The 27,027-nt window shown below is 38.0% G+C and overlaps 2 protein-coding genes across 2 annotated transcripts; one reads left to right on the top strand and one right to left on the bottom strand.

Annotated features, from left to right (window-relative positions):
* Positions 1-931: 931 nt before the first annotated feature.
* Positions 932-4,966, bottom strand: LOC135711443 (uncharacterized protein K02A2.6-like). Its single transcript, XM_065234310.1, has 3 exons — positions 3,268-4,966; positions 2,948-3,108; positions 932-2,869 (listed from the first exon to the last, which is right to left on the bottom strand). The coding sequence occupies exons 1-3, from the start codon at positions 4,964-4,966 to the stop codon at positions 932-934; spliced, it is 3,798 nt and encodes a 1,265-aa protein (XP_065090382.1).
* A 6,616-nt stretch (positions 4,967-11,582) lies between these two features.
* Positions 11,583-26,136, top strand: LOC135711395 (17-beta-hydroxysteroid dehydrogenase 13-like). Its single transcript, XM_065234272.1, has 5 exons — positions 11,583-11,763; positions 11,828-12,157; positions 25,208-25,464; positions 25,645-25,758; positions 25,823-26,136. The coding sequence occupies exons 1-5, from the start codon at positions 11,611-11,613 to the stop codon at positions 25,896-25,898; spliced, it is 930 nt and encodes a 309-aa protein (XP_065090344.1). The 5' UTR covers positions 11,583-11,610; the 3' UTR covers positions 25,899-26,136.
* Positions 26,137-27,027: the final 891 nt, after the last annotated feature.

Below are 27,027 nucleotides of genomic sequence, written 5' to 3'. Positions count from 1 at the left end.
CGGACATGCTCCGGAACGCTGAACTTATTCTTGGCCGTGAAAAACAGGTTGCCGGGGATCTGTTTGAAGTCAGCCTTCACATATGTTTCGTCGTCCATGATGCAGCATTCAACTTTCGTCAGCATGTTGAGGTACAACTTCCTGGCACGGGTTTTGGCGGACTTGTTCTGCTTCTCGTCGCGATTAGGGGCCTTTTGTACCTTGAACGTTCGAAGCCCAGCCTTAGTTTTGGCCTTCTGGACAAAACTTCGGCTTAGGCGCAGCTTCTTAGCCACATCCCTAACGGAGGCGTTCGGATTTCGGTTGAAGGCCCCAACTACGCGGTTGTGATTTTTGGTGTTGTACGGAATACTTTTTCCTTCACTTCTGGGCTTCCGATCGGTGGTCAACCGTTCCTCGAACCGCTTAATCACTCGCGACACCGTGGAATTCGCGATTCCCAACGTTTTAGCGATGGAACGATGCGAGAGATCCTTGTTCTCGTGATGAATGCGCAAGATTTTATCACGCACGAGCTGTTCTTTCGACTCCATTTCCGCGAGTTTTGATCACAGGACTTTAAAACTTGCAGGATGTAAATAATGCACTATGAACTAAATCCACCCAAATTTTCATTAAATTCTACCCAACGGTTAAAAAGTTAGAGCAATTTCATAGTGTGGCAATTTCATCGTGGACACCCTTTACATGTCACATGTCGTTGCATGGGATTCGAACTGCTATGTTTAGTGGTAACTAACATAGAACTTACGATTTCTTTTAGTGTACGGACTAAGAAGTATATCAGTTAACTTCCAATTCAAGACTAATCTTCGAAAGTGCATATGGCAAGAAATACAAATTTAGTTCATTCGAAAGCTATTCAAATTGACGGTTAATTATATAAAGAAATGCTATTACACATCATAGGCTCCTCCAAGATTGCAACAAGTCATTTGCAATCTTTAAAACGTTCTTTTCTTTCCTTAACCCGGTTGGATCTTCTTGGTAAAATCGCCGAAGTGTTGGGATCGCCCAATGCTTGTTGTTTGGTATCCTGCTGACTTGACAGTTTGTACAGCTGATTGATGTGACGTTTCCATATCTGCTGCTCTTCAGTTAATACCAAGTAAACAACTCGACCAATCCTCTTCTGCACAGTACCTCGTACGAATCGCTTCTTATTTGGTATCCGCGTATCCAGTACCAAAACTGCTTCACCTACGTTTATCTTCCGTACGGTTTTAAGCTGGTGGTGGTCTTTAACAGGATCGGACGGAGGTGGCATAGATATGGTAGCCTTCTTTACCAAGTCTAGTCTCAGGTTTACCTTTCTTCCGAACATTCGTTGTGAAGGTGTCTCCTGTGTGGTGCAGTGAGGAGTGTTTCGGTACACCATCAAGAAATTCACAATTGCGTCCTCAACCATCATGTCACCTTCCGTTGCCAAAATTTTCTCTAGGGCCAGCTTTACCGTTTTCACAGCATTTTCAGCCGCTCCGTTTGACTGAGGGTGACCTACGGGTGAAGTCATGTGCTGTATCCCATTCACCTGCAGGAAATTCTTGAACTCCGATGCCGTGAATTGTGGTCCGTTATCACTGACAACGAGAACAGGTAGCCCAAAGCGAGCAAATGTTGATCGTAAACATTTAATAGTAGCTTCGGTAGTTATTCGAGTCATCACGAATACTTCTATCCATTTTGTGAACGAGTCTACGAGTATCAGCAGGTATCGACCTCGAATTGGACCTGCGAAATCCAGATGTATCCTCTCAAATACACGTTTCGTTTCAGGCCACGGTGACGATGTCCTCGGCGGTGAACTCCTAAATTTACTGCATGACATGCAGTTTTCGAGAAGCTGATGGATATCTGCGTTTAAAGTAGGCCACCACACGAATTGACGGGCAAAACTCTTTGTCTTAACTTCACCTTGATGTGACTGGTGTAGCTCATTCAAGATTCTATTCCGAAGAAGTGAAGGTACTACCAAACGGTCACCATGCAATATCAATCCATCACTGCAACTCAGCTTCTCCCGAACTGCGAAGTACCTTTGAAGCTCTCCTCCAGACGATAATTTTCTGGGCCACACGTTGAAAATATATTGCCGAACCTTTCGTAATACCTCGTCCTTTTCAGTTGCTTCCTTCAACTCATCAGCAGAGACAACGTTGAGACCTGCTCCCGCAACATAATGCACACTTGCTGCTTCTTCTTCGTGTTCGATCTCCAACTCTTGTTCTAGATCCGGATTCCTCGAAAGATGATCCGCCAAGTGATTATTGTCTCCTTTGATGTACTCCAACGTATAATCAAAAGCTGCCATGGAAAGTGCCCATCGTTGCATACGCCGACTAGAAAATACTGGTATTTCCTTATTTTCACCCAGTATTCCTAACAGGGGCCGATGATCTGTCCTTATAGTGACTTTTGTACCATAAACGTATGGGTAAAATTTCTTCAGTGCATATACTACACCCAATGCTTCCTTATCTATCACGCTGTAGCCTTTTTCAGCATCGGTTAGCGCACGGGAAACGAAGTAACAAGGTCGTTCATACCCATCCGGTTGCCTCTGCAGTAACACAGCTCCCACTCCGACATCCGAAGCGTCAGTTTCGATTATAGAAGGTAACTGTTGATCGAAGTGCGCTAGAGCTATATCTCCTTTTATTACATCGACTATCTTTTTCCAAGCTGCTCGACAGTCTTCGGTCCACAGAAATTTTCCTCGGCTTCCCTTCGTGCGAGTGAGTGCATATATTGGAGCCATTATCGAGGCCATATGTGGGATGAATCGCGAATAGAAAGCCACGATTCCCATAAGACGCCTCACCTCATGAACGTTTTTTGGCTCGTCGAGATTGATGATTTTCTGTTCCATCTGAAACGATTTGTGGTCAATGGTGAATCCCAAGTATGAGATTTTGTCCCTTAGAAATTCACATTTTTCCTTTTTTACCTTCAATCCCGCATCTGAGAGTATTCGAAGCACCTTTTCTACGTTCTCCAAATGGTTGGCAATTTTTTCTTCATCTGTGACCCCTTGTTTTCCAGTTACCATTATGTCGTCGATAAAGACAACGACACCCTCAACGCCTTGCAGCAGCTGTTCTATGATCCCTTGAAATATGGAAGTTCCAGGAGTTATCCCAAAAGGCATTTTGTTTACCTGGTAGATACCCCGGTGGGTGCTCCAAGTACATAGCTGCTTAGACTCATCAGTTAGTTCTAGTTGATTATACGCATCTCGTAGATCAATTTTCGAAAATTTATACCCACCTTGCAATTGGGATAGCAACTCATCTATCCTTGGAATTGGATGCTTGCAGTCTTCGAGGAATCGATTGAGAGTGACCTTATAATCACCGCAAATACGCACTGTTCCATCAGCCTTGAGTATGGGCACCAACGGAGTTCCCCAATCACTTGTAGTGATCCGAGTAATGGTTCCCTTTCTTTCTAGGGCTTCTAGCTGGGCATCGACCTTTTCCTTTAAGCTATGGGCAATCTGTCGTGGACGACGAAAAATTGGACATGCATTCGACTTCAAACGTAACTCCACTTTTCCATATCGATAAGTTCCTGGTTCATCGTCGAAAAGTTCTGGATATTTTTGCAAGATATTCTCTAGCGCACTATCTGGATTCATATTTAGCATCAAATTTGCCTTCCGAACATAGTCTCGTCCCAAAAGAGGGGGTCCTCCACCTGTCATTACGTACAGCTCTATCTCCATCATATCGCCTTCCACTTGTACCTGAACTTGTAGCTTGCCATCTGGTCTGATTTTCTCTCCCGTGTAACCGAATAAAGTAAGATCAGTTTGTTCCAGCTCACGTTGACCAAATATCCTTTTGTACAATTCCATGGACATGCAGCTCACTGGACTCCCTGTATCCAGCTCGAATAGCAGATTGTGACCGTTAAGTTGTACTGCTCGGAAAATTGGGTTTTTGTCTCTACTATCTAGTGACAGCATGTACGGTTTCATATTTAGATGAGCTAAGGTTGGTGTCCCCGCTGAACATTCACCGTTATCCGACGTTACATCTTCTTCATCGTTAGCGCCATCTGTGATGAAATTGTTCCGAAACTTGCGTTCAATTGGTTTCTTACGGCATACAGCTTTTAGATGCCCCTTACCGTGGCAGATGTCACACTTACGATCCTTGTAGAAACAGTCTTCTGAACGATGGTTCTGCATACCGCATACCTTACACACCATTGTTGACCCCTTTCGTCCTTTGGCTGGAGCTCGGAATTCTTTCCGGCCCACATAGTTGAAAGATTTTGCTTCTTGCTGCTGTAACTCCTTTCGCTCTGCTATCGCCAACGCTTCATCAATCTTCAGATCAGCCTTTTCTTCCATCAAACGATCCAATATAGGGCCTCTGCGCAGTCCAGTGACGAATTTATCCCTTACGACGAACAGCAAATTATCTGCAAACTCACATGTAGCTGCCGCACCCCTGATGCGGCAATGGTATTCATTGACTCTTTCTCCTTCCATTTGATGTAATTCGTAGAACTTCACTCGCTCCGCAAATACCGATACTTTTCTTCCATAAAGCTGGTCGAGACCCTTTACAATGTCGTTGTATGGCTTTGTAGTGATGTCGTCAGGGTAGCATACGTTATTTAGCAACCGAAACGTTTCCTGGTCTAGCTTCATTAGAACATATGACGCCATCTTCTTTACATCAGTGACGCCATAGTTTGTGAAGATGCTTTGTAATCGCTTTTTGTACATCTCCCAATCCACAGAACTTGCGGAGAAGACCTCAATTGCTTCCACCGGTATTATGCCCATGGTACCGTTATCGTCTTCCGAGTTCTCGTCCGCACTCTCTTCCGAGCTAGAATCTTTGGTAGAACTATCTTCCTCACCAGAATTCTCCTCTTCTGATGTTTCCTGTTGTTCAACAACTACTACACTCTCATCTAGTGTTTCGTCTTTTTTTCCTCCAAATTTTGGCATTAACAGTCACTTTAGGCTTTCGCCTCGTCGCCAAAAATGCTATGTTTAGTGGTAACTAACATAGAACTTACGATTTCTTTTAGTGTACGGACTAAGAAGTATATCAGTTAACTTCCAATTCAAGACTAATCTTCGAAAGTGCATATGGCAAGAAATACAAATTTAGTTCATTCGAAAGCTATTCAAATTGACGGTTAATTATATAAAGAAATGCTATTACACATCACGAACCATGTACCTTCCGATTACCGGCCGCTTGCCTTGCCATCTGGGTTTTCCCTAGGGGTACGCAATAACCTTTAGCTCCAACGCAGGCAACCGCTGTAATTAAATTAATTCCATTAACTACTGCTTTAATTACATTAATTACAAAATATTAAGGGTGTTCAATAAAAAATGAGAATGATTTCAGTGCCGTCCAGCGCTCTTGTGAGAGCATCGCGACTATGTTGCGTCGTACGGCTGACCAGGGCGCCTTCTCCAATATTCATTGACGTTTTTTTTGTAAAGAATAAACATTATGTTTAAAAAAAAAATGCTGAATTCGTTTAAATTTTTTTTACTAGCTATATGACTGAAAAAATTCTCATTTTTTATTGAACACCCGTTAGAACATTAACTATTTTTTAGCTCTATTAATTACAGTTGAAATTTCTTAATTAAAGTACATTAATTGCATTTTCAATACTTTTAATAATATTAATTACGGATAGATAATTTTAGTTACCGTCAGTATTTCAAAACGCATTAATTACTAAGTACTTTTGATTGCATTTTAACTTCAACACACCGGTTTTTTGTACTGCGTGCCCCTCGGGTTTTCCTAGAATACATCAAATTATCAACTCAATAATCAATAAAAGCTTGCTTGAAACTGAATACCTATCAGCACTTCCGATCGCAACTCTAGCTCCTTCAAGGTCCTATGCGAATGATTAATTCATTCATCGATGTTTAACATGAGACCAATGTTATCTCTTCACCTTTCAAATTTCCAAATGGGTTATTTTTTAAACTAGATCAATAAAATCCAGTGTTCACTCGGCTGTCAACAGAAGCAGGCCACTCTCGATGTGTTTCACGCGATCGTCTGCTTACTCGGCAGCAGCCATTGTGTGGTCCTCTTCATTGTTCTTCATCAGCAGTTCTTTCGCCAAGCAGTTCTTTCGATGCGTCGTCAACTTTGGAAAGCAACCGTTTCGTGGTGAGTGTGTGAGTGTTGACCACGTTTTGCGTCCGTTGCTGCAATGGAAGCGCTTTGCCCCCCGTTGGCGATGCTGCCATACAATGAAATCACTGGAAGCGGCTTCCGTTCTGATGGAGCAGGCTTTTTGGATAGCGGAAGATAAAGTATTTATTGTGCTGTACCTTATGACTATAGTTTTAAGATGTATTTTATAGTGAACAAGAATCCTCGGCTCTGTAAAGTTAATTCGATTGAGCCTTATCAAATAAATTAATAAACAAAAACACAATGAAATCGTTGTCGTGAGTGATGTGATCGATGATTACGATTTAAATTAATTAGGCGTATAACACAAAAAAAATAGTTAATGGTTGTTTCCAAAGCACGACCACATTTTTGACGTAGAACTACGACTACGGTTGTTGAATAATTCCCTAAATTAAGAATCAATTTTTGAAATAAGAAAATCAGTTCCTTTATTATTCATACCATCCATAGGTCATAGGTCCCAAAAATGTTCACCCAACTTTCGGAAACTTACTTATGTTGGTCATGGTAAAACAACTTTAGAAATCAAAGTGCACCTAACATCACAAATCTTTATGTTGCAGAACAATGATAGACAAGTGGCTTTCAACTGAAACTTATTTAAGTTAGCTTAAATGTAGTTTATCTTTACCTGTGCTCAATAAAAATTAATAAAATAGCATGGAATAACAATTTGATTGTTGTATTGAAGCATATTAAACACCCAATAGAATGGATTAAACCCCATTTATACAACATATAGTAGTTTGGGTGATTGACAAAAAAAAATTTGGGGTTTGTGTATTCACCATTTCCCAAGTAACGTCAAATAAAATGAAAGTTGAAGGCAGACGCATAAGTCCAGTTGGAACATAACAATAAAATTCGTAATATGTTGTATTCATCTGACCCACTTTTCCAAAGACAGCAACCTTCTGTGAAGCAGAGCAGTTGAGTTAAAGCAAGCAATCAAAAGTCAAATAGTACATAAGTTCTGACATTTATGAGAATTCTGATCTGAGCTGTCTGTAGTAGATGAGATGAAGGCTAGGAGAAATGCTCACTTGAATATTTCGATTGACCGACTATCATAATCAAGAATATTACGAACCAATGCATAATATTAGTTCACGTAGTGAATAAAGCGAAAATATAGTAAAAATATTGTCCAGTGTATGATGTCTGATTTCTGGACAAACGCACAGCTCTAGAAACAGAAAACGAACATATGCGAGATTAAAGCGAAATTCGTGTAACGGAAAAACACGAAGCAAAACGTAGGACAAAATCCCGAACGATGCATTTGTCTCGGGTAGAATGATCCGTTTATGGGGGCATTAGAGTGCAACGACATGCTTAAAACAGAGTGCGAGCGATAGAGATAGAATAGGAATGCGGATGAATAGTTTGAAGAAGCTTAGGAATGGGCCAGACGAAGATTGCCCTGGCATTCTGTTGGCTATTGTTGCGACGGTTGCACTTAGCTAAGATATCGTGCTCGGTCACTACACTGTCCAGTATACAATAGGTATTATCCATCTAAATAACTTTACTAAAGAAAGCAACCTCCTATCTAGTCGAAACACTGAAAATGAAACTAACTAACTTTTACTTATTCGTTTGGAGAAATTTCTAAAAGCGTAGGTCACTCAGCGTATCAGTAGCCTATGCTTTTCGAAATGTACCCATTCGAATGAGTAAAAGCGACTTACTCTCTGATTAAGATTTGTTTTCATTGAATGTAGATTGCTTATGCAAGCCTTTTGAATCAAATGACATGATGAGTGAATTCTGAACCGAGAGGCCAATAATGCGATAGCTTTTGTACATCCGAATAACTTCACTGAATACAGAAACCTGTCTTCTGATCGACCTTACTGTTATGTCCGAATAATAGAGATAAAGTCAATTCGTTGAGAAACCGTGATGATTTGAATTAAGAGAATGTTTTCTAGTTGATGTTTCAAAGTAGAGTGAAGCCCAGCTTCACCTGTTGTTTATTTATCTCTATCCTTTTGTTGTTACAGAGTTACACTTTTTTTTCTGCTCTACACACTACATTTGTATTACTCAAAATAAACATAATTTATACTCAGTGAATTAGAGAAGTTTTTCGAAACTATCCAATTCGGATACCACACTTTCGAAGCATGAGATTAAAACATGGACACATAGTGGTATAAGAGCTACTATGCTGACTGTATTCACCTTTATTCAGCAATACTGTAAAGCAATGTACACACCAAAAAATTATGAATTTTAATGGTGATGTAAATATCCATTAGACTGATGCAAAATTTGAAATTTTCGCTCCACAGTGTTCAAACGCTTTCAAATTGGGTCCTGATTAGCCTCCGAAAGTTTAAAACCATTCGATAAGAAACTGACTTGGCGCAAACCATTTGAAGTTTATATTGAAATAACTATGGGAAAACCAAACTTTTTGTTCATTGTATTCTAGCCTTTTAACATACTGTACTCACAGACAAACAGACGTAACTCTTTGAAAAAGTTTTTCATGAAAACATAGTATCTCAAAACATAGGACCTCAGTAGCGACATCTTCAGGCTTCTCGCGGAAAACAAGCTTGCTCGCTAACTCGCAAACAATATTGCATAAAAGTTCTATAGAATGTATAGAAACGTCAAAGTGATCCGATGCCAGCGCTGCGGCGAGTAGTTCGCGGAACTGATAATATTCAAATCAACCGTTAAATGCGTGAACGAAGATACACAATGAAGAGTTACTTCTGTTTGTCTGTGCTGTACTGTTAACAAATTCTTTTGCTATTCTTATGGGAATTTTTATCAGTTACAACTTTGCAGAAAACCATTTTTCAGCCAAACGTCAAATTAAATATTTATTAATTGTTTAAGAGATTGATAATCTTATGGCAAAATTAAGCAACTGTATTGTGGGCAACACTGTATTCTGCAGTGTGACATAGTAGCCATGATTTTTGTCCTCTATTCTACGCTCCATAAACACCAATGTTGCCTGCTGAACAGTTGATTGAGCATAATCATAAGACATTAGTGACTTGAATCATTAATAATTTATGTTCCTTAAATGTGATCGAAAATTGATCTTGAACAAAGTTGTAGCTGAGAACAACAAGCTCAGCTATAATTTACTAAAGTAGAGTGAACTGGTGAATTTTGAGATAGATATGAACCGAAATTATGGTTTCTCCATAGTAAGTTCCATATAAACTTCAAATGGTTTGTGCCAAGTCAGTTTCTCACTAAATGAGTTCAATTTTGGGAGGCTAATCAGGGCCCAATTCGAAACCGTTTGAGCACTGTGGAGCGAAAATTTCAAATTTTGCATCAGTCTAATATCCATGCATGCTAAAATTGAAGCATGTAAACTTCCTTTTCACGTAAACTAGCAACTTGCAAGAAATATTGCTTACAAAGATGGATGGTTGCATACAATATTTAGAATATTTCATTAAATTACTCATAAATTTACACGATCTATAATGTGAATTTGTATGATATGTGACGCTCCATTTATGTGCATCATAGTGACAGAAATTTACACTACTTTTTCGAACTGTGATAGTGAAATCTAATAATGGAGCTCGAAAGCATTTAGAAGCATATTATTATTTTTTCCTTGATTTGTTTTCCGTCGATCTTGTTTTCCGTACTGGGTACCAATGCTACCAACGTCAGGGAGGCAGCTCCCACACCTTTACCCTACCTATCGACCCATTAACTCATAGGCCGGGGACCAACGGCTTTACTTCCCTTCCGAAGGAAGGCGTGTACCGAGATTGTATGCCTCAGAAAATCCCTGCGGTACCGACTGGGATTGAACCCAGACCTTTTGGTGTGAGAGGCAATCACGCTTATCACTAAACCACCGGCGCCACCAAAGGATATTTTCAAATCAACTAAAAACAGTCTTCTAGTATGTGGAAATTACACTTATTCAGTTTGTTATAAGATCAAACTTCTGGTGCTGAAACGGGAAAACAGTCAACGTTTATAAAGCTTTTAATAAGTAATCAGTTCAGATCTCAATGAGCATTTATCAGCACATAATTCGACAACCCGTGAACAACTTTACATTTTCCTTCGGTGCTGCTTGTGATCGTTCGATGGATCGAAGAGATTATATGAGCTCTGAATTGAATCAACACGGAACATTAACAATCAAACAACATGACCCTGAGTTCATCACCTGCACCTCAATCTGAGATCAAGTGTACCCTAAATGTTAAACCTTTTCTATGACTTAGACTCAGATAAAGATATCGGCCTTAGGCTTGCAATAAATTTCGAAAACAGCCGACACCACGTGCCCCACTCAAAAATGATAAAGTCAATAAGGAAAGTTTTCAGAGTCGATGCAGTTGGCACATACCGACAATTCGCAAGCCTATATTTATTTTCAATGTACAATGGCAATTATCATTTAATTGATAAGTAGATGCAGATCATTTGCGTAGCTCGAAGAGTATTTGCATAAGGTACGTTATGTCACGCTTTGAGCAAAATGTTCTTGACACAGACTCAGCTATTTTATTTACTTGCTGATCTGCTCTCAGCGGCAAAACCAGACAGTTTTTCAAAACTCTCTGCAATCAAAATACTTAATAATTTTGAATATAATCGGCACTATATATTATTAGCACTCAGGTATTAGCATTAGCATTAGGCATTAGCACTCAGTACCGAAAAGTGTAACTTTTCGACACTGTTTTGAATAACATAATGGCCTTTTTCATAACTAAAATAACGGTGTCAAAAAGTACTACTTTTCAGCATCCAGTGGCGACTACTTTTCGACACTCTTTTGAGTGCAAAAAATGTTTTATGCAACTCGTTGTAAAATCTGATTTTTTCAAAACTCGGCGTACTTACATACTGCGACTCGTGTTGAAAAAATCTTCTTATTGCAACTTGTTACAGAAATAGCTATTATGGGATTCTGGAAGCAAAAGATATTTTGATGAATTTTTTATTTGTAAGTAGCTTGCTTTATGAGCGTCGCAATAAGCGGTTTTATCATTTCTTCTCACCCATCCTCCAATTGTCATTCTTTGCAAACTGCGATCAGGAAATCGCTGGTTGTAACTCTTCACTCTTTGAAAGAAAAAATGGCAGTTTTCATGTGTACAACATATGCCTTACAACCTCTTATTGTAGCCTATGACATCTTATGATTCTATAGTACCATAAAATATTTTTTATACCAAATAAATGGAAGTAACCCTGAGTTTGGGTTTTATTTTCTTGATGTTGTTTTGTCATCCAAACAATCACTGCACCATAACAAAAATCACCGTACCGGATAGTTAGCAAAAGGGCGGCATCGCAACCATATCTCGAATCACTGAGCAACCAGTCCGACAAAAGAGTTCAGATGAATAACACCTAACTACTCTCGCTAAGACTATTACCAGTGGCGTTCGAAAAAATGTCGTTTAAGTTTGAACTGTTGGTGGAAGCGTGCCTTTTGGTGAAAGATGTTATCATAGTGCTGGTGTTAGGAATACCCATTATTTTCCAACGGTTATTCAATGCATTATTTCCAAATGAATTTAAAAATGTAACAGGTCAACTGGTGTTGGTAATTGATCGCAAGCAACGTTGTTCAAGGGGAACAATTTATTGACAACCTGCTTCATTCTTAGATCACTGGAGGTGGCGGTGGATTAGGTAGAGAGATGGCTCTAAACCTCGCAAGTCATGGGTGCAATATTGTTATCGTGGATGTGAATTTGAAAGCTGCTAAAGAAACCTGTGAAGAGCTGCGTGGGAAAAATGTGTCAGCTTATGCGTACCAAGTGGATGTTTCTTCCTACGACGAAGTTCAGGTTTTGATTGACACTGTCTATAGGGAAATCGGGCCTGTAGATATTCTAATCAACAATGCCGGTCTGATCCAGTTTACGTTTCTGAATGACACTACAGTTGAGAACGTCCACCGGTTAATTGATGTGAATGTTAAAGGATATATTTGGGTGAGTATTTTCTCTTTTTACCCTTCTGACAAATACATTATATACATTATGGTGGATTAATATTGACTGTTAAAGTTAAGTCAGTCGTCTATCATCACACCCTGCAATTTCAGCACGCGTTTCGAGACTATGGCTTACTCTCCGATGATTATTTCTGCCAGGAGGCTGTCTACATTCCACGCGGACAGTTTTAGTTCCTCCCCATTTTAGGACCGTGGACATTCGCCTTCACCCCTTCCCCTTTGTATGTGGACAATCCCCTACTAAACCACTTTGTAGTTACTGATCAGTAGCACTTCAGATTTGTGATGGGCTATTTGTTTCGTGCGTCCTCTGGATCAATTTTCAACCTTATGGGACTTAATTTATACAGATCTTTGTCTGAGAGGGGACATAAAAGACATTACACAATCTAAATATTATTTCATTACCGGTATAACCTCGATTGCACGTAATGTTCGGTGGATGGGGGAGCCAGGTTTTTCTTACGCAATTGCGGTACGTTCGTCGGTGGGTAACCTTTGCGTACCCAAGCTTTTTCGCCTGAAAAATTAGATATTGTTCCCATCTAGTCATTGTTTGACCAATTTTAATGAAACTTCTTTCGATCGATCGAAAACTTCTACTTTTAGATTTCCCAAAGGTTGTACGTGCGCTTGCTCCACGCGATTGATTAATCTTCCTCCGGAATAACTTTTTGTTGCTAATAACGTATTGACCTGGACTTTAAATTAAATTTGAGTTATATTTTTTTAAATGAAATCTTTATGATTTTATATCACATATAGTTTAAGAAATAAAGGATGTCCTAAAAAGTATAAGCAGAGTTTATTATTGGAATAAACCAACGTTATGTTAAGGAACTCAAATTTTTATTTCAAATGTGTATATGTTCTCTATAGTACTCTCTTTCAATTGGAATAATCCGCAGTTCCTTTAGTATGCCAAGGAGCGAACTTCAGCGAACTAATTTTGGCCACTTTTGCCCAGCCTTTTTCAAATTCTTCGAAGAAATTCGCTGCCTTAATGTGTTTTCGTAGATATCTTTTGGAAAGGGCTCAGAAAGTGTGGATTGACCGGGACTCCAGACAATTCGGAGGATTCATCTCTTTTGGTACGCTATGCATTGACGTAGCTAGAAATGTATCTGTAAGGGGCCTAGAGGGGGCTGCTGCATTTTTTATTTTGATAAACTACGGTTAAATAAAAACTCGCAAAGATCCTATTCAATCAAATTGTGCCAGGGCAACATTTTTTTTTTGGGTTTTTTTTTCTGTGTCATTGAGGCTTACTGTTATTTTAATGGTTAAACAAATTTGATTATATTTCTTTCATAACAACGAATGGGACCTTGATCTTAAACTTAAGAAAATTTTCAGAGTTTGGTAATTCCATGAAGTTTGTAAGGGCCTGTTCATAAACTACGTAGACAGTTTTTTGGGATTATTGACCCCCCCCCTCCCCATGCGTAGACAATTGTCCATACAAAAAAATTAAAATTTGTATGGGCCGTGGATAATTGTCAACCCCCCCCCCCCTAATCTGTCTACGTAGTTTATGGACAGCCCCTAACTAGTTTTTTTTTTTTAGATTTTGAATATTTCATCATCAGTTGAATCTCAGACATAGGAGCCAACATTAACTTCTAGAAGTTTTAATTTTATAATTTTATAAAATGCTTTCATGGCAAAGTTCACACAGGATATATTTCATACATTTAAGACTTGTCCATGCACAATTCTTAACATTCTGAATGTATAAATTTAAAATATGTTTTCAAGATTTTGCAACTAAAAAATAGATACCTCTGAAACAGATTGTAAGCATAAATTCATCAAATACAAATTTAAATAAAAGTCAACGGAATTAGATAAATTGTCATAATTCTATATCCTGTAGCTTATGCAACGTTTCCTGAACATCTATAAAACTCACATTGTAGTCGAAATACGTTTTTTTATTTGTTTTATTTAAGCATTCCGCTAACAACCCAATTTCATTACTTCATTAGAAAACTGTCTTCAATTTTACAAATTTTACCCAACTTCTACGAAATTCTCTAAATTTATTCCAAATTCCATCTCCCGTGATCCTACGAAGATCTCTGAACATCTATGCACTTCTAGAAAGACACCTATCTTCTACAAAAAAACTTGAACACATGGAAAGTTCCTTGAAATTTAACAAAATTCCCAAAAGAGGTTCATGTAGCGTTTTTGAAGTAAGATCTGTAACAAACTGCAACGAAGCTCCCTAAATTGAAGCGAGGATCCTTAAAGTTCTTAGAAGATTATTGAACTATTTTTAGATTTTACAAAATTCCCTAAGTTTATTTAAAGTTTTTCGCAGCTCCTAAAAATGCTGCGAAATTCACAAAACATCTACAAAGTTCGCTGCACTCCTACGTTACTTGTTGATTTTCCACGAACGAAATTTCTTGATTTTTTACGTAATTTCCACAACTATTCCAAGTCCAGGCTTCAAAAAAGTGCATTGAAATTATATAGAGGTTCACGATCAATAATGAGCTCTCTTTGAAATAAAATAATGTTGCCTTAACTTCTACAAAGCTCCTCAAACTTTAAAAAATGCTCCACTTCTACGCAGTTTTCAGAACTTTTCCAAGACCCTTGTTTCTACACAGATAAAAATTCTGAATTTTAATTGCGATGTAAACATTCAAACACGTAGACTTGTATTTCATTTCACGCAACCGATCAACTTGCAAACAATGTTGTTCACAAAGATGGGCTTTTGTATACAATATATGCTACATTGCATGAAATGTGTCAGAACTTTACATGATATATAATGTTAACGTATATGATATGTGACGCTCCATTTATGTGCATCATATTGAACAGAAATTTACACTACTTTTTCGAACTGTGTACAATTTTTTCTGAAGATCTATGGAGTGCCATCGATTAAATATCGATTTACTTTAATTTCTCAAAACTGTTTCTTCTTGTCCAGACATCTATAGACATAAGAAAAGTAGCCAACTTAAAAGACTTTTAAAAAATCGATATTTGTGGTCCAATTTTATTAATCGCTGTTTAATAGTAACATCGGACTTGACAAGCAAAAAACCACCAAAAATTCTAGGGGAGGGGGCCTAGATAATTCTGGAGGGGCCTGGCCCCCTTGGCAGCCCCAGTAGCTATACCAATGACTATATGACACTTTGTTTGCTTTGTACCAAGCTACCGTGTCTTTCGAGTAGTGCATTGACACCAAATCGGACAAAAATAGTACTGGGTCATCACGTTAACGGATCATAGGCCGCAGACGCCGATTCAAACACTCCCGAATGTATATTTTGGTGTTCATCGTCTCCTTGGTTTTGACAACGTGCCACACTCACATATCGCTTGTCACACCACGGCCTGCTTACCAAATTTTTCGTCAACTTTCTGACCATCACGGACTGTGTAGTATTACAAGCCAATTTTCCACACAGCAGGCTATCATATAGCTTCCGAGCCTTGTTTCTGACTCCATTTCGGCTTCTTCTGCTTCTTGCCTTGGCACGTTGGACGTAACATTTCGGTGTTCTCAGTTGTTTGACCAAATCTCAAACAGCGGCATTGACGAAAGCTTGGTGATCTTCTGGTTCACTTTTCGGTCCACCGGTCCCGGTTTACGGCCAGATTTCGATATGTCCTCGAATTTACTTTTTTACCAAACTTCCGGATGGGGGTTTGGACTGCTCCGATACTTACATCCTTCATTTTTGCCAACTTCCTTACTGATCGGTTTGGATTAGAGCACCATTTGTGCTCGATCTGTTTGCGATTTTGATTAAAAAAATCACTTTGCGCACAGCCATTAGTAAACAACAACACACATCGATGAACAGCTGATAAACTTCATCGAGTTAGAAATGCCGACGAGTTGAAAGTATGCTTATACTTTCTGGAACACCCAATAGTTAACAGCGACAGTGAGCATGCATAAGGGCGTAAACGCGATGATCGATTCTCTTCGTCGATTTTCTCTTTTGTTAATAACTCGCTTGGATTAACATTTCTCGGTGCGTTTGTTGTTGCTTTTGATGGCCAATACAACCTGTTACAGCACTGTATTACACAAATTTAAGAAAATTTCTTCCCTTAGCAGTAGCAATTTGATCGACGAAGAGAATCGATCATCACGTTTACTCCTTTATGCATGCTCACTGTCGACAGAGACTACTTTTGATTGAGGGAAATTTATTATTTTCAGCTTAATGTAATCTAGCCCGGAACTTCCGGATAACGGTTCTGGATGCCAAAATCGAGTTTCTCATAATACTGAGCAGTTAGCACATCAAATTGATATGTACCGGCCAAACCAGTGGAAGCTAATGGTTTAAAATTGGCTCACTACTTGACTAGCCTATTTTTCCCAAGCAAATCGTTTAACGTACCCCATTCTAGGCGAAACTCTAGTACTACACTATGTTTGTTTTGATTCGCTATGAAAGTTTGACAGATAAAATGAGGGGTGATTTGATTTTCCTATGTTTCGAGGGGTGAATCGATTAGCTTGGGACCGAAGATAGTACCAGAGCTGAGCCAAAAAGTTGAGCACGTTATTTCGGGACCTACTAGTCTTATAGTTATCTCTACACACTCAGCAACGTTTTCCTTGTTCGGTAATTTTTTACCGAAAAAAATCGGTAAATGAAGAATGTTACAGATTTTTCGGTAAACAAAAAGAATTTTACCAACGTTCGGTTATGTTTTACCGAAGTGACGGTAATCTGTCTTTTATATTGACGAACTTCGTTAAAAAGAGTACAGTAAGAACTGTAAAACAAAGCAAACGCCGAATTTTGTTAAAAAATACCGAACAAACAGCAAATTACAGAAACGTTTACCGAACTTCTGTAAATAATTCCAGACTGTCAATCGAAAGACGGTCATATTTATTTCAAGTGTTAAAATAAACAGTAACAGTGGAAAGTGATAGGAAAATCCAGTGAAAACAATGTAAGTATGTTCGCAAATACAGATGTATAATGCATCTATTAAATATTCCTAATGAGATTGATAATTACATGTATTTCTTTCATTTTTATGATTGCTCTTCAGACACAGCCAGGAATTCTGTGCTTTCGGGATCAGGTTCCAATCAATGTTTCTGGACTGGCATCCCCATGGAAAAGAATACTCCAGCGAGCAATATATGTTATTTTAAAATATATTGTTACCTAGATGTTTACTATTGAATAAAATCTCGTTTATTATAATGCAAAAATAGCTTTAAATTTTAATTCACCGTAAAAGCTGTATAAAAATTCTGTATTCAAAAAATACACGATCAACAAATTTTCATTTACGGGACAGTTCAGTAAAAAATTACTGAATAGTTCGGTAAATAATTGTTCGATAATTTTGACAGCTCATCAAAAAATCTGTTTACCGATCGTTCGGTAATCGTTTAGATTACCGAACTGACTACCGAACTGACTACCGAACGTTCAGCTGTTGAAAGTTCGGTAAAAAATTACCGAATACGGTAATAATTTCTAAGTGTGTATGGTATTAATTTGTGTTATTCAATGATCGTTTGCTAGAAATCGAAGATGTATAATACAAAAGTCAATTAAAGCAGTTTCATGTTAAATGTCAAATCGATTTGACTTATTTAAACCTAACGTAAAATATGTGAATGATTATCCAGAATGTAGAGTTACGTCTGGTTCGCTGTGGTTATATTTAGGAAAACATTTCCCACAATTCTACAAATTTGCACCCGTTTGGCCTTCATGGCCTGGCATCAAAACTATTTTGTTCAAAGTTTTGTGCTATTCCAGTAAACGCGATAAAAATACTGGTACACCAGCAGTTTCCATGACAAGGAATCAAAATATCTCAAAATGACAAAATGACAAACGAGTTGTACGAATATGTCACCGGCGCCGCTTTGGTATAGCTTATAGATACAGTTTCCGATCTTTTGGCACAAAATCGACGAAAATTTTTAAACCCTAACATCGTTCTTAACTTTGCTTCATATCTATTATCACCCACAATACTAGTTCGTGACCTGCCACAACTTCTGCATCTCCGACAGTAGAGCAACTTTCTACTTGCTTGGAACCGGTCATCTCATCCATATGTTGATTCCAAATTAGCATAAATGTCATAAGGCAGCTGTTAAGAACGCGATACAGACTTGTTATCGATATTGACCAACAAAACCGTAATAAAATGACGCCATAGTTTTGGGAAAAAAACCAGACAGGAAAAATAACAACAGCCACCAGGCTGAAAGTAGTTTTGTGGGAAAAAACCCAAAGGATAGGATAATGAACAACTAAACGCGTAACAGTGTTATTGCGGTGAGGAGGCAGAGCGCAAACAAAATATGTTTACATTTTGTATCCCTTTTTTATTGCCCTCCGAAAGAGCGCAAAAAGAAATCTGTTCTACTCACTGTCTACATAGCTCAAAAGAGCATTCTTAGGTAAAATATTTTAGGATAAGAATTTGTATGAATAGTAATAGTTTCTTGTGAATAAAGTTAGTTATCGTTACACAACCGAATGGTTCAGATCTGGTAAATTACTGGAAAACCCGAAAGACGATTACTCTCAAGTAATTGCGAAAAGGTGAGCTCGTATAGAGATTAATAAGACTTCTTTTCTCCTCCAATCGCTAACCCTCCGACAGTGAGAGGGATCTAGTCTGGAGCTTTGAAAGGCCGAGGTGCTTTGAAACGAAAGCTGGTCTTTTGCCAAAGTGATACGAGCAAACTTGCTCCGATTACAAGAAGTGCGCGTACCGGTAACAGGGTTACAACGAGGTATTCGTGTCTGAACTGTCATCCTTCGCGGCAGGACTCGAATATTTTTCACGGCCGTCCGTAACAGCAGCGTTTCTCCATCTTCGTTTTCTTCTTTTTCATATTATCATATTTTGTAATTTAATAAGCTCCCAACATTTCAATTTTGAATACAGATGTTTTATATGTATATAATATGATGATGTATGTTGATTACCTGAAACTTAAAAACACATTGACATTGATTCGGCTTGAAACACATAAAATTCCCACGGAGGGTCACGACCCATAGATTGAGAAAAGCTGCCATATAGTGTACATGTATTATTGACGACATTACCACGAATCAATACTATAGAACGACAGGAATCTTAACTGTAATTTAAAATCGTACGTCTGATGTGGGGCAGCTCAAACAGTAAAAGTTAAATTTTATTAGTTGTAACGCTTCGAAACAGTCAACCAATTTAATGCCTGCGGTGCTTTTTTTTTTCAAATTAACTACTGCGTTCGTTGGGGCATCGTAAAAGTTCAATGACTTTTCCTTATTGAAGCCATGAAGCACCGTGGAACTTACTTGATTGCGTCGAATCGTTATTGAGCATTTCCAGGTGAAATCTGCCAGAAAAAGTCATAATCTGACACGACTATTTCCGATCTATCTGAATGGAACTTTCGACATGTTTTCAGCATTGGAGATTATGATTTTTACACAGATCACGAGACCATTTTGACTTAAGACTAATACATATTTGATAAATGCATATTTGTTTTAATGGAGGAAATGGATGTAATGTCCGAGGTAATGTCGGCCTAAATGCCCCTAATTTGGGCCCATACTTAAATTCAGCAATCGACTAAATTTTCAACAGCAACCAAAAATATCCATTAGTACCGTCCCAATGACGCGTTCATCTAGATAAAATTGATAAACAGCAGATTATTAGCGATGGGCATAATCTTAGATCCATAGGCCAACATTAGAGCAATTTCCTTTTTATGATTTTTTTTTCAAAAGTTCTAACTCTAAAGAAAAAAATAAACACAGAAAAAAAATAATAATAATAATAAATAATTATATTAAAATTAAAATATAAAATGTGAATTTCTCTTCATTCCAACTAACGATTATTTACATTTTTTTTCTGCGATAACCTTAACACACTTAGATTTTTTTTTGTCGAGATGAGCACCACCAAGCAGCTCGGCAATCTATTTTGCTGGATCTCAATGAAATTTTTTCCGAGATTCAGTTAACAAACGGGAATTAGCCGAGATCTCGGCTAACAAACATAAATTTTGCAGAGATCTCAGTAAAAATAAATGCTCAGTGGTGCAAAAAAATCTAAGTGCGTAGGACATAAGACAATTTATAAAGGTTAATCCAAGATGGAGCAATTTTAAATAAAAAAAAATCCTGGAAGAAAACTTTTCATGAAAATTTAATGAATTATAATGAATAAGAATATTACAATAATTGAATATGATTCTTTAGGTCATAAAAAATCAAAATAATTGTAGCCGTTTTAGAAATATGGTATTTTTTTAATTGGTAATTTGAAAAATTAATAAAAACAATTTCTTTCTGACGCTTTTTTATTTGAAATTGCTCCATCTTGGATTAACCTTTATAAATTGTCTTATGACATAAGGTCATCGAAACAAAAAAAAAATGAAAAAAAATCGTAAGTTCAAATGACAAGAAATTCACATTTTATATTTTAATTTTTTTTTTCAACAATTTAACGTATAATTTTTCAGTGTATATTTTTTCATTTAAATTCCAATCAATTCTCTACAACTTCTTCTCAGACACAATTTTTATATAATAAACGGTTTTAGAGTTAGATTTTTTTTGTAGATTTTTTTGGAAAAATCCTTGGAAAAATCATGATCTTCCATACTGAAGACATGTTAATGAAATGAAGACACGTTGAAAGCTTCGCCAAAATCAGACGGGCTCGCTCGCGGGCTCGTGCCAAGTCGTTTGCTCTAGAGTCGGTGTATAATGAGTCACGCCAAGAGAAAAACAGTTGAACTCGCATCATGGTTTTCGAAAGATTTCCTTTCTTTTAACTTGGCAACAGAGGACTTCTACATCAACATCAAATGAATTCTAGCGAGAAAAAATAATAGCGGCTGTAGTAAATCATTATATCAGTGATTTTGTCAAATTATTTTAACAAAAATTAGTAGAAATTCTCATTACTGATCATTACCAAACGTATCCCATTACAATTGAATGGTCACTGCGTGTTTATTACCATTTCTTCGATTATATTTTATATTTTATTGCAATACCTTTCGTGGACCTTTCATAGCATCGTAATGTTTGTTTACTTTGCACGATAGGTAGCTGGTTTGACAGTTCGATAGATAGACTTGGCGTGACTCATTATACACCGACTCTAGTTTGCTAATTTGACAGAGACTTCTTGCGTCACTTTTCAAATAGACCAATGTAACGTATCCACTATTTTGAAAAAATCGAATTTGAAATGCGACCTCGAATGCGACAGATTATTATTTTAACTATTTAGAAACAATACATTTAGCAATACTATTTTTAATGTAGTCAGTGAATAATAACGTTGATAATTCAGTAGAAACGGTAAATCAAAATTTTACTTCATACTACAATATAGAAAATAAACCAAAAAGGACGTTTTGACCAGTTAAGTTGTACATCGGACATGTTACATTAGACGATTTTTCTCAATGACATAATCAATGAGTGTTACATTGGACGTTTTGTTCTAGATGATACTAGCTTCCCTTGCACAGATTTCAGAGTGGAATACCTAACTTTAGATTGGCTCCGCCTTTAGAAAATGCGCACTAATCATGTTAGGCAGTCAGAATGACAGAAGTAACAATCATGTAGCCATAATTTCAAACTGTACATTGGATAATTTTTTACCTATAATTATCTGAAATAAATTAAAGTAAATTTAAGTATCACATACAATGATGGAAGAGCAATAGTTTGAGCATGAGCATGAGCATGATTGACCGCCCACGGTTGCTACTCTGTTATTGCCACACCAGCTGTAATTACACAGAGAACCAATAGACGCTGCTTGGGACTAGCAATCATCCTCAATGTGTAAAAACTGGTGATCTCAAACTAGGCAATACCAGCGCCGGCCGCGCCCGAACACAGGTCAAGAAAGGAAGGGGTAGGAATGTGTTGACGTGACACTCGCTTTGATGAAAGCCGAGAACACCTCTGCACTTCCACGAGGAATCACTGGGATATTGGGTAATAGGGTTGAGTTTGCAGCAGGGTTCGTTTTGGTAAACGATAAGCTGAATTGATGTCCTAACCATCATATAACGCGAAGGAGCTTGGGATTGAACCCACGGTCTTCTGCTCAGTAAACAAAAACGTTTGCCACTAGACTGACGAGCTCCTTTTTAATCATCGAGGTGCTGTTATTACCATATAGTCATGTTAACAAATAAAACGATTGAAGAATCTTGAATGTGGATGGGCTTGAGATTAGACTCATGATGGTCTGCTCAGTAGGCAAAACCGGTTGCTCTAAGGCCACCGAGCCCCTCATATCACATTATAGCGTTACTCAAGTTTGTATAACTATTCAAACCCGGCACCGACGACACCAAAAAGTCGACATCTTACCATACATTTTAAATATGAAAGGACCTGGGACCGTGTTTTTCTGCTAAGTAAGCAAGCCACTGCAACCGACGACCTTTGAAATCCTAAAACTAAAAGCTACGAAAGAGTACTTAGGCCTTCATTAAGATCCACTTTTACGCGACGTTCAATGTTTCGATTTTCTCTTTACGCATGGTTCAGGCAATCATAACAAGCTATGACTGACGTGACGATAGTTTGAGACCTGGTAAAACAAGCTATTCAAATGAAATTACGTTCCCGAATTTCACTTGGCATGTAATGAACAACAGAAATACGCGATAATTCATATTTTCAGCGGTTGGTGGTTAATTTTAAATATACTAACGGTACTGCCTACGACTACGACGGCGATTACGACAGCGACTACGACGGCGCCTACGACAACGAAACATGGAATTTGTAACTTACCATTTGTCTAGGATAAACACCTTTGCCCGGCACTTCCACTGGTTCTTCATGTCCGCTATCTGTCACTGTTTGCAACATATCTGATAGCAATTACCTTTGTTGTAATACTTCCTGTATTGCCATGGTCATCTGGGAGGAGGGTCGCATCTAGTGCTTTCCCCAGGAACCGTTCACGGCCACCAGCTACCGCCCGTCCAGTCTTGGGCGTATCCAGCGAGACCCACCTGAAATGACTAACGAATGGAAGACTTTGACTACCCAGCCATGCAATAGTCTCATTCCATGCCTTATGGCAACTTGATGATTCTATTGCGCTCATCTTCTGGCACCACCCAGGGGAGACTTGGTCCTGTACCCAATGCTTAACTTATCTCCATTCCACTCAGCTACTCGCAATTTCTTTTGATATAGTGGGCGGAATATTATTATATGAGACAATTCAATGCAGACGTCTATCCAAATTTGGAAGATCGACAGGTAATCGGTGAGTTACCACGATAGTTGCTATTCAACAACTCGACAACGTTCCATCGTCAACGCCTGCTATGAGAATTTCCCATTGCAGATGCCAACGAAATGACGTCATCGAGCTATCGATCAACTACCCTGGTTATCGCCTGGTACATTATAGCACGATGCTAGGAGGCGAACCGAAAGAATCGATGAGCTACCCGAGCAAAGTCGGTTAACAAAATGAAAGCAAATCGATATTAAAGTGTGCAGTTCCTATCATAATAAAAACTCATTTTGATTTCAAATGTTGCGACATAAGTCTGATATCATATTGTGCTTTCATTATGCAGTCAAGACGTTTTAAATGAAAGCAACTTAACTTGAAGTTCTGCTGTTTACGTCTTGTTTAAAATTTAATTGAAATTCATCTGTCGTTGAACTAATGATTATCGTTTATCCGATTTGTTTAACACATTTTAGGTCATTCGTGACTAACGTGTAACATTTTTGCCAAAACATCAGCCTTATACATTCCATAAGACAAACCACATAGGTCCTATAAGAATGCATAAAAGGTATGTGTGACCGCTTATACATTTCATTTGACACATGATCTCCATTAGCTTTTTGCAAGGCGTCTGCCTATTAGTTGACTTATACATTTTATGAATAATCAGCAATAGAAATTTACCAAAAGGTATAAGGAGATTTCTATCCGTGTAATGAGTGGAGTTAAGTTAGGAAGGGAAGTGAAACCGTTGGTCCCCGGTTCATGAGTTGATGGGTCGATATGTAGGGTCCAGGTGTGGGAGCTGCCTCCCTGGCGTCGGTAGCATTGGTGCTCAGCACGGAAAACAAGATCGACGGAAAACAAATTAAGGAAATAGTGGAGTTAATCATAAGGTGCGAGTGTTTGGTTATAGTATTGAAATTGAATGAAATATATATGCCAAAAGCTTACTAATGAGCTGTATTTTATTGTCTGAAAGTATGAAAAGGATCGGTCAACTGGCAATTTTCTACAGCGTTTTTTCCGTGATGAAATTTGATGTGGGACACCTTTTATATATTCGTATTACCAAAGATGAATACTAAGATGAAACTGTCGGAAGAAAAACTTTCCATTTGAGTGTCCTCTTTCACGGTCCCTTTCATCCAATGAATACCCCCCGTATTCAAGGTAATTTTGTGGTTTTTCTGCCCCCTCGAAATTTTGCGCTCATTTTGATCAAAACAATCACACCAAAATCAGAGATGTCCCATCTTTTAATTACTCGATTAACAACTAATCGATTTTTTTTTGTTCGCTTTGCTGCCATTTTTCCACCAATGAGAGTGCAGCACATGTTTGAAAAGATCGGTGATGATCCTCTGGAGATGTTAATACTTATATCGGCATGATATAACCGATTACAAATATTTTACTTTTTGGTTCGTTAATCGATTAATCGATTATTCGAATGAAAATCGGCCACCACTAGATGAATGTGAAACGTCATTTCAAATATTAGGCCCATACATAAATAATGATACAATTTGAAAGGACTAATCACAAATTACGTCCCCACGGTAACTGAAATAAACACGAGTGTTCACCGGTTGGTATTACTTTCAGACACCCTGTAATTAGCTATAACACAACACTAAAAACACAGATTTGTGTACACGTAAAAAGTTTCTTAGCTCTGCTCTGCCTTAATAAAAATTTACTAATACAAAGGTCGACATTCGTATACCTACTCCCATTTCAGACCACCAAAGTCGTGCTGGAGAAAATGATGGATCGAAAGCGAGGGCACATTGTGGCTATTTCGTCACTGTCTGGTGTTCATGCCTTCCCGTGGGCCGTAGTGTACTCCACATCGAAGTTTGCCGTGAATGGTTTCATGGCAGCCGTAGCCGAGCAACTTCGGTTACAAGGTTATGCTGATCAAATCCAAACGACTTGCGTATGCCCATACTACATTGCCACACGAAAGGACATTGTCGATTTTCTCCAGAAACCTCGGTAAGGAATATTTCTTGCTGGAATAAAAAAAAGCGGTAGGATATGCAAATAGAAACGTAACTAATTTTCCAACTTTTGGTAAATTATTAATTGGAATTTTGCCTATGCATAGCCGAACGTCCAATTAAACACAACTAATCAATTATCATTTCTCATTCTATGTTTTGGTTATCTACAAAGATTCGAACTATTGACCACAAAATACACAGCACGCACCACAGTTGAGGGTATTTTACGTAACGAATCCTTTGTATCAGTACCACCCTTGATGGACTTTGGGCTTAAGATTTCACAGTAAGTATTTTCTGTCAACTGTAGTCAAAACTTTGTAAAACTAACTTTCGGTTTTTTGTTTCAGATTTTTCCCCCTGAAGGTACAGCAGTTAGTCAGGGATCATATTATGAGAGAATATGAACTACACTCAGCACTGTAAACGTACGATCACATTTCTAGACAAATGATTTTTCAATATTGTTATTTTAAAGCCATTATCAAAGAGCTAATTTCTCGATTGTGATCCAGTCTTTCGAATTGTCAAAAACAAATGACTAGGTTGTGGTTGATCATAAATTAGTCAAACGAAACGAAACAGGGTGAATGACGTTTTCGGCAATACCAATTATCGCCAAGGAAAAGAAGTCCTTGAGTGCTCGATTTTGGCCAAAAAATGCTCTTAAGCATGGATGTATACTTAGTATTTAGATTTTTCCTATACCTAATGCATTGCTTGTCACAAAATCTTAGACCCCCTAACCACCCTCCCCCCCTCCCCCCTAGAGCGTAACATAATATATGCATCAACAGCGATACTGAATCTCTCGGTACCGAAATACCGGTACTAGCAAAAGGGTCTGGTACTGACAACCCTAACTACACTACACTACACTATGCTGATAGTCAGACGAACGAATACACTCAGAAATTTTTTCACTTAGATGTTACATGTTTACATAGATTTTTTCCATCTAGTTTTTCACGTAAATTTTACGTTTTTCATATGTAGATCGGTTCTAAAGTTTTAATTTCAATCCAAATAAAAAATTGTAGTAGGTAGTATTGACCTGTGAAGTAAATTTCACTATATTTTCATGTAACATCTAAGTGAAAATTACTCAAAGTGAAAAGATCTTCCCCCAATCCACTAGAAAGCAACATAGATTTTATAGTACTTTCTAAGTGAATTTTATTACGCTTTCACATAAATTTTAGTAAATTTCTTCGTAGCATCCAAACTGTTGCTAGGCGTTCTAAAATGTTTTTTTGAAATAATAAAAATAACTGAATAGATAATTGTTTGTTTATTTTATTGTTCAGCTTAATGCAGATGGTTTCTTATATGTATTTAGGGGCTTTTCATAAACTACGTAGACAGTTTAGGGGGGCGGAGGGGTTGGCAATTATTCACAGCCCATACTAATTTTAATAATTTGTATGGACAATTGTCTGCGCAGAAGGAGAGGGGTAATGAATTAAAAAAACTGTCTACGTAGTTAATGAACTGTCCCTTGCACGTTTAAGCCAACCGGTGGAAACTGACGATTTTAAATTGGCTCACTACTTGA

Source organism: Ochlerotatus camptorhynchus, unplaced genomic scaffold (genome assembly GCF_037179485.1).
Source record: "Ochlerotatus camptorhynchus isolate MF236.1 unplaced genomic scaffold, CSIRO-AGI_Acam_v1.1 ptg000432l, whole genome shotgun sequence".
Taxonomy (NCBI): Eukaryota; Metazoa; Arthropoda; class Insecta; order Diptera; family Culicidae; genus Ochlerotatus; species Ochlerotatus camptorhynchus.
The sequence above is the reverse complement of the archived record's forward strand: the minus strand, read 5'-3'. Positions and strand labels throughout refer to the sequence as shown.

Excerpts from the sequence above, each read along its gene's own strand:
- LOC135711395 (XM_065234272.1), top strand. The coding sequence starts at position 11,611 with ATGTCGTTTAAGTTTGAACTGTTGGTGGAAGCGTGCCTTTTGGTGAAA. Across the intron at positions 11,764-11,827 it reads TAACAGGTCAACTGGTGTTG|ATCACTGGAGGTGGCGGTGG; the intron begins GTAATTGATCGC and ends CTTCATTCTTAG. Across the intron at positions 12,158-25,207 it reads ATGTTAAAGGATATATTTGG|ACCACCAAAGTCGTGCTGGA; the intron begins GTGAGTATTTTC and ends CTCCCATTTCAG.
- LOC135711443 (XM_065234310.1), bottom strand. The coding sequence starts at position 4,966 with ATGCCAAAATTTGGAGGAAAAAAAGACGAAACACTAGATGAGAGTGTA. Across the intron at positions 3,109-3,267 it reads GTTGCTATCCCAATTGCAAG|GGATCATAGAACAGCTGCTG; the intron begins GTGGGTATAAAT and ends CCATATTTCAAG. Across the intron at positions 2,870-2,947 it reads TCTCAGATGCGGGATTGAAG|ATGGAACAGAAAATCATCAA; the intron begins GTAAAAAAGGAA and ends AAATCGTTTCAG.